We start from the raw sequence: 13,696 nt of genomic DNA, 5'->3' as shown, positions 1-13,696 counted from the left end.
TCTTCTTTTATACCTTCTTCTCTTCAAATGTGAAATAGCTTGGATGAAGCGACTACATCATATACATATGTATATCACGTAATTCGGATGAAAAATATCCAGCCTAGTACAATTTTTGTGACAAAAATGCAAATATTGTACATACAAAGTTAAGTCATCGATGTAGTCAGTAAAATTTCGATTTATTTCGTGTAAACCTCACCAACAGTCCAATCTGTGGTCATAAGTGTGAGAGTGCCTATCAATTTTTTTTCTCCAGTGTATTATTATGTGAATGGCAGAATTGTTTTATTAGATAACTAAAGAAACTTGAATGGTGATATAAACTTGAAAGTTTTACTATGTATATGCTGATCACAAACATTGACAGTATTGCACTAAGAAATAGTTTAACTGTAATCTTGATTTGATTGATGGGATTTTACTAGTCCGCTAAACCTGCATGTATATGAGATAGTCCAGGGGTGTGGATATCGTAAGTGATCGAAACCCCTGGAGTATCGAGGATGTCTACCCTTAGGATCAAAAAATGTTGCAAAACCCTCATGTAGAATATCCCTATTCTTCATACCCACATATGAAAGAGTCTAATCATATGTACCGAGGATGCCTTAAACATAATCTTTATATTATTTATGGGACACCAACACTTCCCCTTCCTCGCTAGACCATTATCAAGTATCGCCATATACGTATTCACCTGTATCATTAGTTCATCTTAATCATTAGTTGAAGTTAAAAGAACATCCATCTTCAAATTCGATCTTATGAAGTCACTTAATCTAAATTATATTATTCGTTGACGGCATTTGACATGTTGCATCCTCTATATTCCAGGGGTTACTATCATTGTCGTTATATTCGCCTCTGGACTCTTTCATAATTAAATTGGAGGCAGTTCAGGTGAAAAAAAAATAATCACAGGCTTGCAGCGACTTCCTTTAAAGATTACAGAGACCGCTAACTAACTTTAAAGCCAATCACAATGTACCATCATTCAATTCTTTTGATGTACATCAAAGGACCAAACTACCTATACATTTGGTGTCGCACACAATATTCTAGGAGTGTAGGTGGGTATGACGACAGTGATATTAACCCTTGAAATATCGCGGATGGGCATATTGAAGACTTTTACTAAATATAACACGCGTGGGAGAGCTTAGCTGCAATGTTGTAGCTCAAAAGACTTTTAGACAGAAAATGGTGTCGTCTTTAGAGCTACAATTGGTGCCTATTACTGCTAATGGAGCAAAGTAATGATTATGCAAACCATTATAAAACGTTTGTTGGCATTTTATCGTACTTGTTTGATATCGCCAACCTACTAGGCAATAAAACCGAACCACATAAAATATCAAATTCTCATCGAGGCATTATTTTTTTACATAATACATATGGAGGTCTTTCTGAAGGGTATTTATACGATAAGTCCACAAATTGAGAATTTGACGTCTTGTGAGCGGTACGGTAGATATTAAGAATGGTAGTTATGTTAATGCATGTATACGCATAAAATATTTGGAAACCTACAAAAAAGTATAGAAAACTGTCCCCGAGTGATTTTCGGAGGCAGTGCTCCACTACGACACATATAGGGATCAATTTGTACCCGGCCGAAAGGTATAGTAGGCCGGGTACGTATTCGTTCTAGGGAGAGCTGTCGAGCACTAATCATAGGTCGGGGTTTTTTCTCCGGATATTCGGACTTTCATATAGATTTTCAGCATAACATTAAAAGTCTGGATGATGATATATCGTACGTACATATGTTGATAAGTTAGTTAATATTATTTAGACATAAGTAATCACTGTACATTACATGTGGTATCGTGATAATCTGTATTTGATACTGTATATCTGAACATGTACATATGCACAAGGTCATGTAAATAGACTTATCAGGACATGAGACAGAGATATGCTATACTAATAATACATCTACAGTCCAACAACTGTTGGGAATATGATAGACGACAGGGAATCTACTTTAAAAAGAAATTCCATCGTAATTCTACCCACTTAGCTAGATATTTGGAAAAGAAAATCATCGACTGAGATCCATTTCACCAATAACACTGCACACGGTAGGTATTCAGCGTATTAATTTTTTAAAATGTAAGTCAGTTTTTTGCATCGAAGTATACTTTATGATTTAAGCATCTTCTAGAAATGTTCGCGAATATTTACACGTGATATCAATATCTGCGGACGTATATCATCTTGAGGTGAATGGACCGTGAATGAATGTGAACCTTGGTATTCGTTCTTGCAACGATTTTTTTTTTTTTTTTGAAATACCAACAGAGTTGATGACATTGAATGATTACAAAATTAATAAGGGCGCAGCCCCGAAGGGCACGAAGTACTTCTAAAGTAACGCATACATGAAAATAAAGAAAAAAACACAATCTTCAAAATTCAATCCTACACACTGACAGCTTCACTTTGCGGCAGCCATTTTTTTATCCACTGTAAAAAATCTCATCAGCGTGAATGCGATTCTTGAAGTCAGCACATTGTATAATCAAGCGATTCAAACGCTTTTAAGATCCGACGAACGTAATCTTCATCCAGCAGAAGCTCAGTGCTAGTTGCTCTTTATTTGCAAGCGTTCAAGTGATAAACTACCGTCCAATATAATCACCTGACCAAAAACGGCATATCCGTTACGGAAATAAAAGTTTCTTTCTTCTCTTATGTGGGTTTTGGGACAAAGATAGAGTGTGAATATAAGGATAAAAAATAAACCAAAAATTCGGCTCCGTTATTTCCATAAATTGAACTTTTTAACATTGCATAATTTATGCTTACTGAAACAACTGGCGGCGCCCTCTAAGGCCTTGCCTTCGGTCATATTAGAAATAAAAAAAAACCACTGTTTTATAGTACATTTGCTACATTAACAGCATGGTGACTACCAAGATTTTCTTTTTTATCTCTCTGTCCAACAGGTTGTTTGTTCCAGTTGTCATCAAAATGGCGTCGGGGCCTCTGGAACTTCCGGTTATAGACATGGCAAAGTCACGCACACATCGAGACGAAATATCTCGAAGCTTGGTTGATGCACTAGAAAATGTGGGATTTCTCACCATAGACAACGTTGAAGGGCTGGACTTTGATATTCTTCTAAAGAGTTGCAAATGGTTCTTTGAACAACCACATGAAAAGAAGAGCCGTTTGTTACGGAGGCAATGGAACCAGGAAAATACGAACATGTTCCGAGGATATTTCCCGGTGATCGAAGGGGAACCGAGCAGAAAAGAAGGATTCGAATTCGGACCAGTGTATCCGGAATTCGACAGGAAAACAACACGTGCAGCATGGATCTACGAGGAAAACGTTTGGCCCGAGGAAGATGGAACACTAGCTTTCAAAACAGAACTGACGAAAGCGTTTGCAATAATGCACAACACCGCTATGGAAATACTGCGATTGACTGCATATGGAATTGGAATCGACGAGAATGCATTTATCAGTTTGTTTGACGATAAACCGCTAACAACATTCCGTATGATTCACTACCCTACCTGGGAAAGTTCACCACCGGAAGTGTGTCTGCTTGACAATGGCAAGGTCATCACCACGCCGGAACACACCGATACAGGGTTCATGACCTTACTGCCGACCTTTGGGTATAAGGGTTTAGAGGTCATGACAGCAGACGGTCGTTGGGCAGAGGTCGCTCCACGTTCAACTAGTCTCGTTATGAACATCGGTGACGTATTCTCGCGCATGCTTGGAGGCCGATTCCGGGCAACGCGTCATCGGGTAGTAGATATTGGCACAGATAGATTTTCGTTTCCGTTCTTTCTCGAACCTTCCTTTAACGCTGATATCGGTTTGAACTTTATGACGAAATATACCGGAAGTGGTCCCGAACATATTCCAGAGTTGTACGGCCCCTGGGTATTCCATCAGTACAAATATGTAAAGAAACATTTTGAGTACAGAGTTTTACCGGACGTTTGAAAAAATATCAAAATTATCTGTGTAAGGTGATTGTCCGTATTATCAGAAAAGTTACTTAGATATTTATCACATCTCACGAACAATGACTGTAGAATAGAGATGTCCCATTCAAACAGCTATTTCGGGCACACAAATAAAGGAAACCAATTGTGTTTACTGACGTTTTTGAGTACTTACAAGTCTAACTTAAACAAATGACATAGTAGAAATGATATCGAATGGCTGTAAGTCAATGACTAACTAATAGCCCCCTCTACCCCGCTACCTCTTATTACCAAATCTTCCTCCATTGTGTTTCCACGATAATCGACCATTATCGTTATTGAAGCATGTGATGTGTCGAATATTAATATCTGTATGTTACAACAGCTGAACTAGTTTGAACGAAATTCCTCTGAAAGCCATTGAGTAATTGGCGATTCATTTACAAAACCCGTGTAAATATAATGATCTGGTTACTATGGTAACGAAAATTTCGTTAATGAAAGGAACAAAGTTACCATAGGCTATTATCTGTTAATTAGCGTTTCAAGTAAATATCGGGTAATGTTAATTAGTACATGTATCTTGAAAGGTGCGTAATTGTTCAAATAATTAATTTTCAAGGAAAATGTTATTTCAAAATTTTAGGTTATACCAATGACAGCGTAAAATAACAGGGATCTGATACGATTCTCAAACCAATAGTATTTATTTATATATATATATTATTTTATAAATAAATTATATTGGTTAGAAATTTGTACAGTACCAAGTTCCTGTGCGTAAAATGCCCTCGACAAATATATAAGAAACAATTAATACAGAGCCCAAACGCTGAACATTAAAAAATGTGGAATCACCTATGATGTTGAATGTTAATAATTAGCAGTAAAGAGAAACAAAGGTGTTATATACTGTAACCTGTATTACATTTAGAATAATTAACATAATTATTTAATATGATTATTTGGCAAGTTAGAAATTAAAGCGCTTCTCACTCTATTCGCTTTAGTGGGGGGTCTGCATGGGGGTCAATTTACCCCCCCCCCTTCCCATCCTTATCCGATATACAATATTACTGTTCTCTATTGTCTGTATGTTACTGGGTTTTTTTCAACGTAAAACTTGAAGGGATTATAATTTTGAGGGATTACAACTTGGAAGGAGCATTCAAATGATTACTGAAAAATTTGGCTTGCATCTAATAAACAAGAGGCCCAGAGGGCCTGTATCGCTCACCTGGTTTGTAATGCCAAGTAATGTTCTCAATACAAGTTCATTGTTTCTTTTCTGAAGGAATTTGAATATTTACCTCTATTCCCCTATTGGGCCCCACTCTTTCTGCTCCAGGGGGTCAAAGCCAAAATTTATACAAATTCTGTTAACCCCAAGGATGTTTCTGGCCAAATTTGGTTACAATCCATGCAGAACTCTAGGACAAGTAGCGATTTTTAGGATTTACCTCTATTTCCCCTATTGGGCCCCGCCCCTCCTGCCCCCAGGGGGGTCAGAGCCAAAATCTATACAAGTTTTGTTTCCCTTCCCCAAAGGATGTTTGTGGCCAAATTTGGTTACAATCAATGCAGAACTGTAGGACAGGTAGCAATTAATAGGATTTACCTCTATTTCCCCTATTGGGCCCGCCCCTCCTACCCCCGGGGGGTCAGAGCAAAAATTTATACAAGTTCTGTTCCCCTTCCCCCAAGGATGTTTCTGGCCATATTTGGTTGCAATCCATGCAGAACTCTAGGACAAGTAGCGATTTATAGGATTTACCTCTATTACCCCTATTTGGCCCCTCCCCTCCTGCCCCATTAGGGTCAGGGTCACCATTTATGCAACATCTGATCCCCTTCCCCTAAGGAAGTTTCTGGCCAAATTTGGTTGCAATCCATGCAGAACTCTAGGACAAGTAGCGATTTAAAGGAAATGTTGACGGACGACGGACGCCGCGCCATGGCAAAAGCTCACCGGTCCTTCGGGCCAGGTGAGCTAAAAACTGAAAGTTGATATATTACATAATTCAAACCTGCGACATCCTATGACATTTTATATTTCAAAGGCGCCTGTCTGAAATATAATTTTACACTTGATTCTTTATTCTCAGTCGATTAACATGTAAACTCAGATCTAATTGACAAGCATCTTACAATTCTTCTCAAGAAAGTCTAATTTGAATATTTTGTCTATTTTGTCTACATTGCCTGTCAACTCATAACTTTCAACATTCATCAAATGTAATATTTGTTATTTTTTTTTACTTCACGTTATTTTCCTTTTCCACATGAAATAAAATATAATTATAATGTACATGTATATCATTTGGGGTGTTCAGAACGGCTTAGATTATCTTCCTTGTATCTACACACATCAACGAAATCTGATACGTCATTAAAATAGATTGTTAAAGAGGATGAAATAAGAAACCTACAGACTCAATCATTCAACAAAATGCTTAATCAGTGACAGAAAAATGACCGTTTAAAGGAAAACCGCAAATTAATTGACGTCTTAATTAAAATTTATCATTAAATCTATATCATTATAAAGTTATCAATTGAGTAATTAATTAGAGAATGATGAGCAGATCAGTCACTTCATCACGTCATCGTGGAACCTGTCTGTCTATATTTAACAGAGCCACGTATACAAATGTGACGTAGTGAAAAACAACACATATATATAGCGGCAGTGTCGGATTTCGTGCCCTCCTAAGTTGCAGCGTCAAAACTCTCACAGCATTGGCGATTGTTCTAATGTTTGAAACAGACAAGTATAGATCTGGCATGTGTGTTGTTTTTTGAGGAGGCGAGGATTTGTCAGGAATGGAAATTAAGCTGTACTAATAAAGCCAATGCAATTTTTAAGAGTCTAAAGTTGTTAAAGTAGGATTTTTTCGCAGATGATAGTTATGCTATCTAATAGAATATGGAAAGTAAGACAAAAAGAAAAGAAAAAAACCTTTACGGCATTTAGAGGGCTTGCACGCGTTTTAGTTTATCTTTATTTCTTGTAGTTTCAGATACCTGTATATATGTATACATGTAGGGACACCCTAAAGCCATTAGTTAGATCACTAAACATGTCGGAACACTTCACCGACATATCTAATACAATTAAAATCACTTAGTTACATATAATGGAATATTTATCAAACCATTTACTGCCCTTAAGACATACATTTGTAGACTTGAAGAGACAGCGGTAACGTCCTTAACTAAAGAGGTGGATGATCTTCACCTTGAACATATACATACATTTGTATACATATATATTAATACAATGATGTAATTTCAACACAGATGAATTCACATAAAATTGGCTACGTACACCGCTGCGTGTAAGGTTTAGCCTCAATATCATAATTGTACTATACATGTAGCATCATGACGCCACAGGACTTTGAAGCTATAATTTGACGTGTACATCATTTTCCGGCTCATCAACATCGTGCTCGAATACAAGTTCCCGGTACGTGTTTGTTGCGGAGTTCAGAAGTAGATATCTGTTGTGGATTAAAAATAACTACATTTGAGATAACGGACCTATTGGTACACGCTGATAACACGGAAATTACACAATACATACATATATACTTATATTGGGACTTTGTGACATCGACGCACACGTATATTGTGTACTTAATATACCTGACCCCTGAACTTTGAAGAAATCCGTTACATGTTCACTGTACCTGGCGAGGGTTTTACTACACACAAGTTAGTGTAATAGTGATCAGTCAGCTGGACCAATTCATCATTTGTCACCAGTTAAACTGCTTCTCGTGGCCCGTGAAGGATGGTGTCTCCCCGGACTAGTAAGGACATGTCAGATACACAATAGTGTGGACAGGAATGTCTCGCCAGGTATTTATATGTATGACGTGGAATAGACATCTGATTAAGTAAATTATAAACATTTACTTGTTAATCTTAACTTCAGGGCAGAATATAGTAAATGTACATCTTGTAACAGTTATAAAACGCTATGGTAACATATAATTTAAAGTTTTGCATGGAATAATTGGAGATAGCATGCGTTCACAAATATATAATTACAATATTCACACGACCAGGAAATAACCAGGGTGGACACTACATTTGTGGTAACGATATACAACACACACATACGTGATCTGGATGTACATAATGTAAACACAACACACACGTGATCTGAATGTAAACACAACGCACATACGTGATCTGAATGTAAACAAAACACATACGTGATCTGGATGTAAATACAACACACGCGTGGTCTGAATGTAAATACAACACACACGTGGTCTGAATGTAAACACAACCCACACGTGATCTGGATGTAAACACAACACACACATGATCTGAAAGTTAACACATCACACACGTGATCTGGATGTAAACACAACACACGCGTGATCTGGATGTAAACACAAAACACGCGTGATCTGAATGTAAACACAACACACATACGTGATCTGAATGTAAACATAACACATACGTGATCTGGATGTAAACACAACACACACGTGATTTGAATGTAAACACAACACACGCGTGATATGGATGTAAACACAACACACGCGTGATCTGGATGTAAAAACAACACACGTGATCTGGATGTAAACATAACACACTTGTGATCTGGATGTAAACACAACACACATGTGATCTGGATGTAAACACAACGCACATACGTGATCTGAATGTAAACATAACACATACGTGATCTGGATGTAAACACAACACACGCGTGATCTGGATGTAAACACAACACACACGTGATCTGGATGTAAACACAACACACGCGTGATCTGGATGTAAACACAACCCACACGTGATCTGAATGTAAACACAACACACGCGTGATTTGGATGTAAACACAACACACACGTGATCTAGATATAAACACAACACACACATGACCTGAATGTAAACAAAACACACACGTGATCTGGATGTAAACACAGCACACACGTGATCTGGATGTAAACAAAACACACATGTGATCTGGATGTTAACACAACACACATGTGATCTGGATGTAAACACAACGCACATACGTGATCTGAATGTAAACATAACACATACGTGATCTGGATGTAAACACAACACACACGTGATCTGGATATTATAACAATACACACGTGATCTGGATATCATAACGATACACACGTGATCTGGATGTAAACACATCACACACGTGATCTGGATGTTAACACAACACACACATGATCTGAATGTAAACATAACACACACGAGATCTAGAAGTAAAAACAACACACATGTGATCTGGATATAAACACAACACACACATAATTTGAAAGTAAACACCACACACAAGTGATCTGAATGTAAACACAACACACACATACGTGATTTGAATGTAAACACAAAACACACATACGTGATCTGGATGTTAACACAACACACACGTGATCTGGATGTAAACGCAACACACACGTGGTCTGAATGTAAACAAAACACACGTGTGATCCGGATGTAAACACAACACACATGTGATCTGGATGTAAACACAACGCATATACGTGATCTGAATTTAAACATAACACGCGCGTGATCTGGATGAAAATACAACACACACGTGATCTGAATATAAACACAACACACACGTGATCTGGATGTTAACAATGCCGACATATGTTATCAAACACTTACCATCTAAGCTGTAATTCCAAATGCAAAATCGGAAATCGATTAATTCTCAAGCAACGATAATATAGAAGTTTACAAAACCAAACACAACAGTAACTTCCAAACAACTGAACTTTTCGTCATTGTAATTTGTTTCTTCTTTTCACAATGAGTGGGACACGTCATCAACAGAGGATTGACATTTGGAAGATGGAGGTGTTCAAGAACGTGAACCTGAACGGGGATTTGTCCCCTGAACTGTACGACATCATGCAGCAGAACACGTGTTCAAACGTTTCTGTGACGTCAGCAGATGTTTCTGGGTTCTCGGAAGTGAAATGTAAAAACACGTGCGACTATCTATTTATAGTGGATGTACTCTGGTCAGACGGACGATCAATGTGTATAAAAAGAACTTACAAACACTTCTTAAATTTTAGAAAAGTGTTAGTGGAATATTTTCAGAAAGATGATCACAATAAAGGACCAGTATTCATACCACATCTTGAAGGTAAGAAACATTTACTCTGAAGGAGGGAATAACACTAGGGAGAAAATCACAGGGGTTTGTAACATTGCAAATACTGAATATTTAGCACTTCAATATCCCTTAAACCTAAGTTACAAGATCCCGTGTAAGAAATGGTTATACACAAAATAAAAAGTACAACATAATTGCATTGCTTCACATATTTTTCCCCGTGTCAAGGTCATTCATATCAACTAATTGAGAGATAACCTATTACCTCATGATACCACATGCACAAACTTCGCCAGTGATAAGATTTATAAATCTCTTGCTTTTATGAAGATCTTAGCCTATGATGTAATGTAGATTATTTGAAACGATAGCATTGCTCCATATATATCGTGAATACACGGTGTTGTGTCGTTCAATAAATATATAAATCACATGTATAAGTAAATATTTGTTTATTACGTCATACGTCTGATTAAATAATCGATACGTTACCAAGACAGTTTTAAAGTGCAAGCTGCGACGTTCCTATAAAAGGCCTCTCGTATTTGTGGAGTAGTGCGCAGTACCTTAATTTGCACACGTCCATTTCAAAATCTACGTCTGACCCATTACACTCTCAAGACAAAACAAAATCAATCGTTTGTTAAACTTATTTGATTTTTTGACAGGTCTGAAGCTATTCCGACGCTACACACGTGACCTTGCGGAAGAGCGAGAAGCGGAACTTCATAAATTCGTCAAAAATCTCCTCAACGGAAATCCCCTGGTAATGTTTACTTTTTCCACACGACGTCATATAACGTCCACGATGTGTTTTTACTGTAGGCGCTGTTTAGTTACGTATACAGATTATATAATTATGGACCCACCAGAGTGCCCTAAGACCATTTTTAGACGTTTTAGAGCTCTAGATAAAAAACGATACAAATCATACTCTACATGGTACTATATAGAGTATAGTACCATGTAGAGTATGATTTGTATCTTTTTTTTTTATCTAGAGCTCTAAAACGTCTAAAAATGGTCTTGGGACACTCTGGTGGGTCAATGATTATATAATCTGTAACTAATTCTCAGATCCCTGTGGTATTTGGCATTCACATTAGACCATCTAGCGTTCTAGTCTTTATGAATATAGGCAAAGTGTAGTTGTTGTTATGTATTGATCGTCGATAGACGATTTTATCCGAAACGTCAATTTTCCTCAGTACCAGGATCAGGGACTATGTATATCACTAAAAACAACACCCCCCCCCCCCCCCCCCACACACACACACAAAAAAACAGAATCCAAACACACAGACATCCTCGATAACACACAGACGAAACAAAGGTTAATTATCTTATAAAACTGTTTCATTTTACTCTAAACCACATTAGAACCGTAATCTGTATATCTTATGGTCCGTGGAACAAAGTACATGAACAATTCAAATAACTGTAAAAAGTTACGAACTAATCCCAAATTAAAAGTAGAAATTTTGTCAGACCTGAATGACATTCTCTGTACGTACATACGTATGAATGAAATATTGGTTTGCTTTGACTCTCTTAATTTTGTTCTTGAAAACTTCTTTTAAATCTTTTTAGATCTTTTAAATATAACTCATTTACCCCGAAGACGCATTTGAACTCTCCATTTCAGACGATTGAATAGCTCATTATGGATTTTCAGGGGTTAATAAGTTAAAGCTAGCCAGTTCACTGTGAACGTTACTTGAGGTAGGGAATGGGCGATTTATGAACGTCATTCTGTATAAATATGCTACAGAGATTAAGACAAAGTTAGTAAATCTAATCTTAATTGCCAATTAATTTCTGATCGCTATAGGTATCCTCTACCGTTCCGGTGTTGGAGTTTTTCGAGCCCAAGGCTTCAGATCCTGTTCCATTCAGAAGTAACCGGTATGGTCACGTTGACGATAGTGACGAAGATCCGTTCTCTGAAGAAGTATTTAGCCGGAAGTGGATGAAAAATGACAACTCCTCCAGGAGTAATACGTGAATCTATATTATATATAGACTAATACCTTAGTTGTTACTATGCAATGTCATGACGTCATATGTATATATCACACGTGCTCGTGTTCATGTATACCGCCCGGATGTGCGAAATTCAAACAGTGCAACTCTTGCCACATGTTTTGGTGCTATATGATATCGTATTCATAAAAGACTATGGGAGATTTAGATAAGTCCAATTGTTATGGACTATACTTTTGTACCAAAATAGTTATAATTAAAACTTGTGTATAAGTATGGAATCTTTAGAAATTGGCGTTGAAGTATTGCACGCTGTCTGGTTCCTGAAAGAACAAAAAGCCTTGCCTTGCAATCTGTCTCACCTAAGTGAAGTCATGTATTTATTGTCGCCACTTGAAATAAATTGCATCACGGAAACACAAGCAAACGTCTTCTTCCTAACTATATAGCTTCCTTCTTCCTAACGTCTCCCTTGACACCGCCTCACTAAAATTGGCATTCAGGCGAGTATTCGCTTGTGGACATAAATGATTTCCTGAAATAGGCTTACGAGAATTTCACAAGTATATAGGGGCCTATCAGAAACATATATACATGTTTCTGTATATATAGTTATGATGACGATTTGATTATGTATAAGGAAATATTGCAACTGAAACAATGCTAAAATACATAATTGTGCAGGGATTTCAATAATTTAATTCATCTATATCTCTGCCTTGTGTAAGCTTTCATACATGCACGGCTCGGTACCTTTTTACTAGAAATATAATCTCTGTTTTAATAAATTATTAAATTATCAAAGTTCGGGAATATTTAATCTTCACTATGTAATCTAAAAGGAGAGGATTTTGGAAAATGATGGCCATAAAATCCTTGGTCATATATAACTATCCATTGGAATATGTTTCTGTATAAGAACAAACGTAACAAAAAGAAAGTTTGTTATATGATGTATTTCATAGTTCAAAATACGTAGATATCACAGACATATTTTATTTTATTTTATTTATTTATTTATTTTTTTTTGGGGGGGGGGCGTAAAAACAACAAAAAACTTACTATGTAGACATGTGTTATTTAAACAATCTTCAACAGTGCATTTATTGGTCATATATATTGTCATTATTGGTATCATACAATGATCGAAATTGACCAAAATTAAAAAAGAATTGGAGCAACTATCAGAAATATTAACCATGCATGTAGTGTGATACACTTGTTATATGTTATATACGAACGGTATATTTTACTGTAAATATGACATTATACCACAATTACATGATGGTCCGTCTAACTTACCTGTGGACAGATATTTTGACACGTGACGTGTGCTAGTTTACACAGCGTGACAGGTCACACCTTTCTTACGTAACTCGTTAGCCCCTAATTAGCCAGAGTTGACCGCGTTTTAGTTACTGCAGTATACAGGTAAAGAGATTAACGCAGCACGACATGGGCTATTGGGAAGTATTCTGATTTTGATACTTGATATCTGCTATTTGGAGTAGACATAGACATCTTCAGTCTCATTTTTTATCGCCTGACCCGTGCATGATTTATTTTTCAAGTAAAGACACTAATGAATGACCTTGAGCGAAATATCAGCAAGTCGTCGTATGCACTGTAGAAGATTCTATATGAA

General features: G+C 36.9%; 2 protein-coding genes across 3 annotated transcripts; both read left to right on the top strand.

The window, feature by feature from the left end:
• The first annotated feature begins 1,932 nt into the window (after window positions 1-1,932).
• LOC138315272 (uncharacterized) lies at window positions 1,933-4,128 on the top strand. Its single transcript, XM_069256162.1, has 2 exons — window positions 1,933-2,087; window positions 2,955-4,128. The coding sequence occupies exon 2, from the start codon at window positions 2,980-2,982 to the stop codon at window positions 3,970-3,972; it is 993 nt and encodes a 330-aa protein (XP_069112263.1). The 5' UTR covers window positions 1,933-2,087; window positions 2,955-2,979; the 3' UTR covers window positions 3,973-4,128.
• Window positions 4,129-7,268: 3,140 nt separating this feature from the next.
• On the top strand, window positions 7,269-12,478 carry LOC138315271 (SH3 and PX domain-containing protein 2B-like). 2 transcript variants are annotated; one of them, XM_069256161.1, is made up of 4 exons: window positions 7,269-7,820; window positions 9,761-10,098; window positions 10,737-10,834; window positions 11,900-12,478. In XM_069256161.1, exons 2-4 carry the CDS (start codon window positions 9,798-9,800, stop codon window positions 12,071-12,073), a joined length of 573 nt encoding a protein of 190 aa, XP_069112262.1. In that variant the 5' UTR covers window positions 7,269-7,820; window positions 9,761-9,797; the 3' UTR covers window positions 12,074-12,478. The 2 variants fall into 2 exon arrangements, with proteins under 2 accessions (XP_069112262.1, XP_069112261.1); XM_069256160.1 differs by lacking the exon at window positions 7,269-7,820 and having other exon boundaries at window positions 7,827-10,098.
• Window positions 12,479-13,696: the final 1,218 nt, after the last annotated feature.

The sequence above is a fragment of the Argopecten irradians genome, chromosome 2 (assembly GCF_041381155.1).
Source record: "Argopecten irradians isolate NY chromosome 2, Ai_NY, whole genome shotgun sequence".
NCBI classification, from domain to species: Eukaryota; Metazoa; Mollusca; class Bivalvia; order Pectinida; family Pectinidae; genus Argopecten; species Argopecten irradians.
The sequence above is the reverse complement of the archived record's forward strand: the minus strand, read 5'-3'. Positions and strand labels throughout refer to the sequence as shown.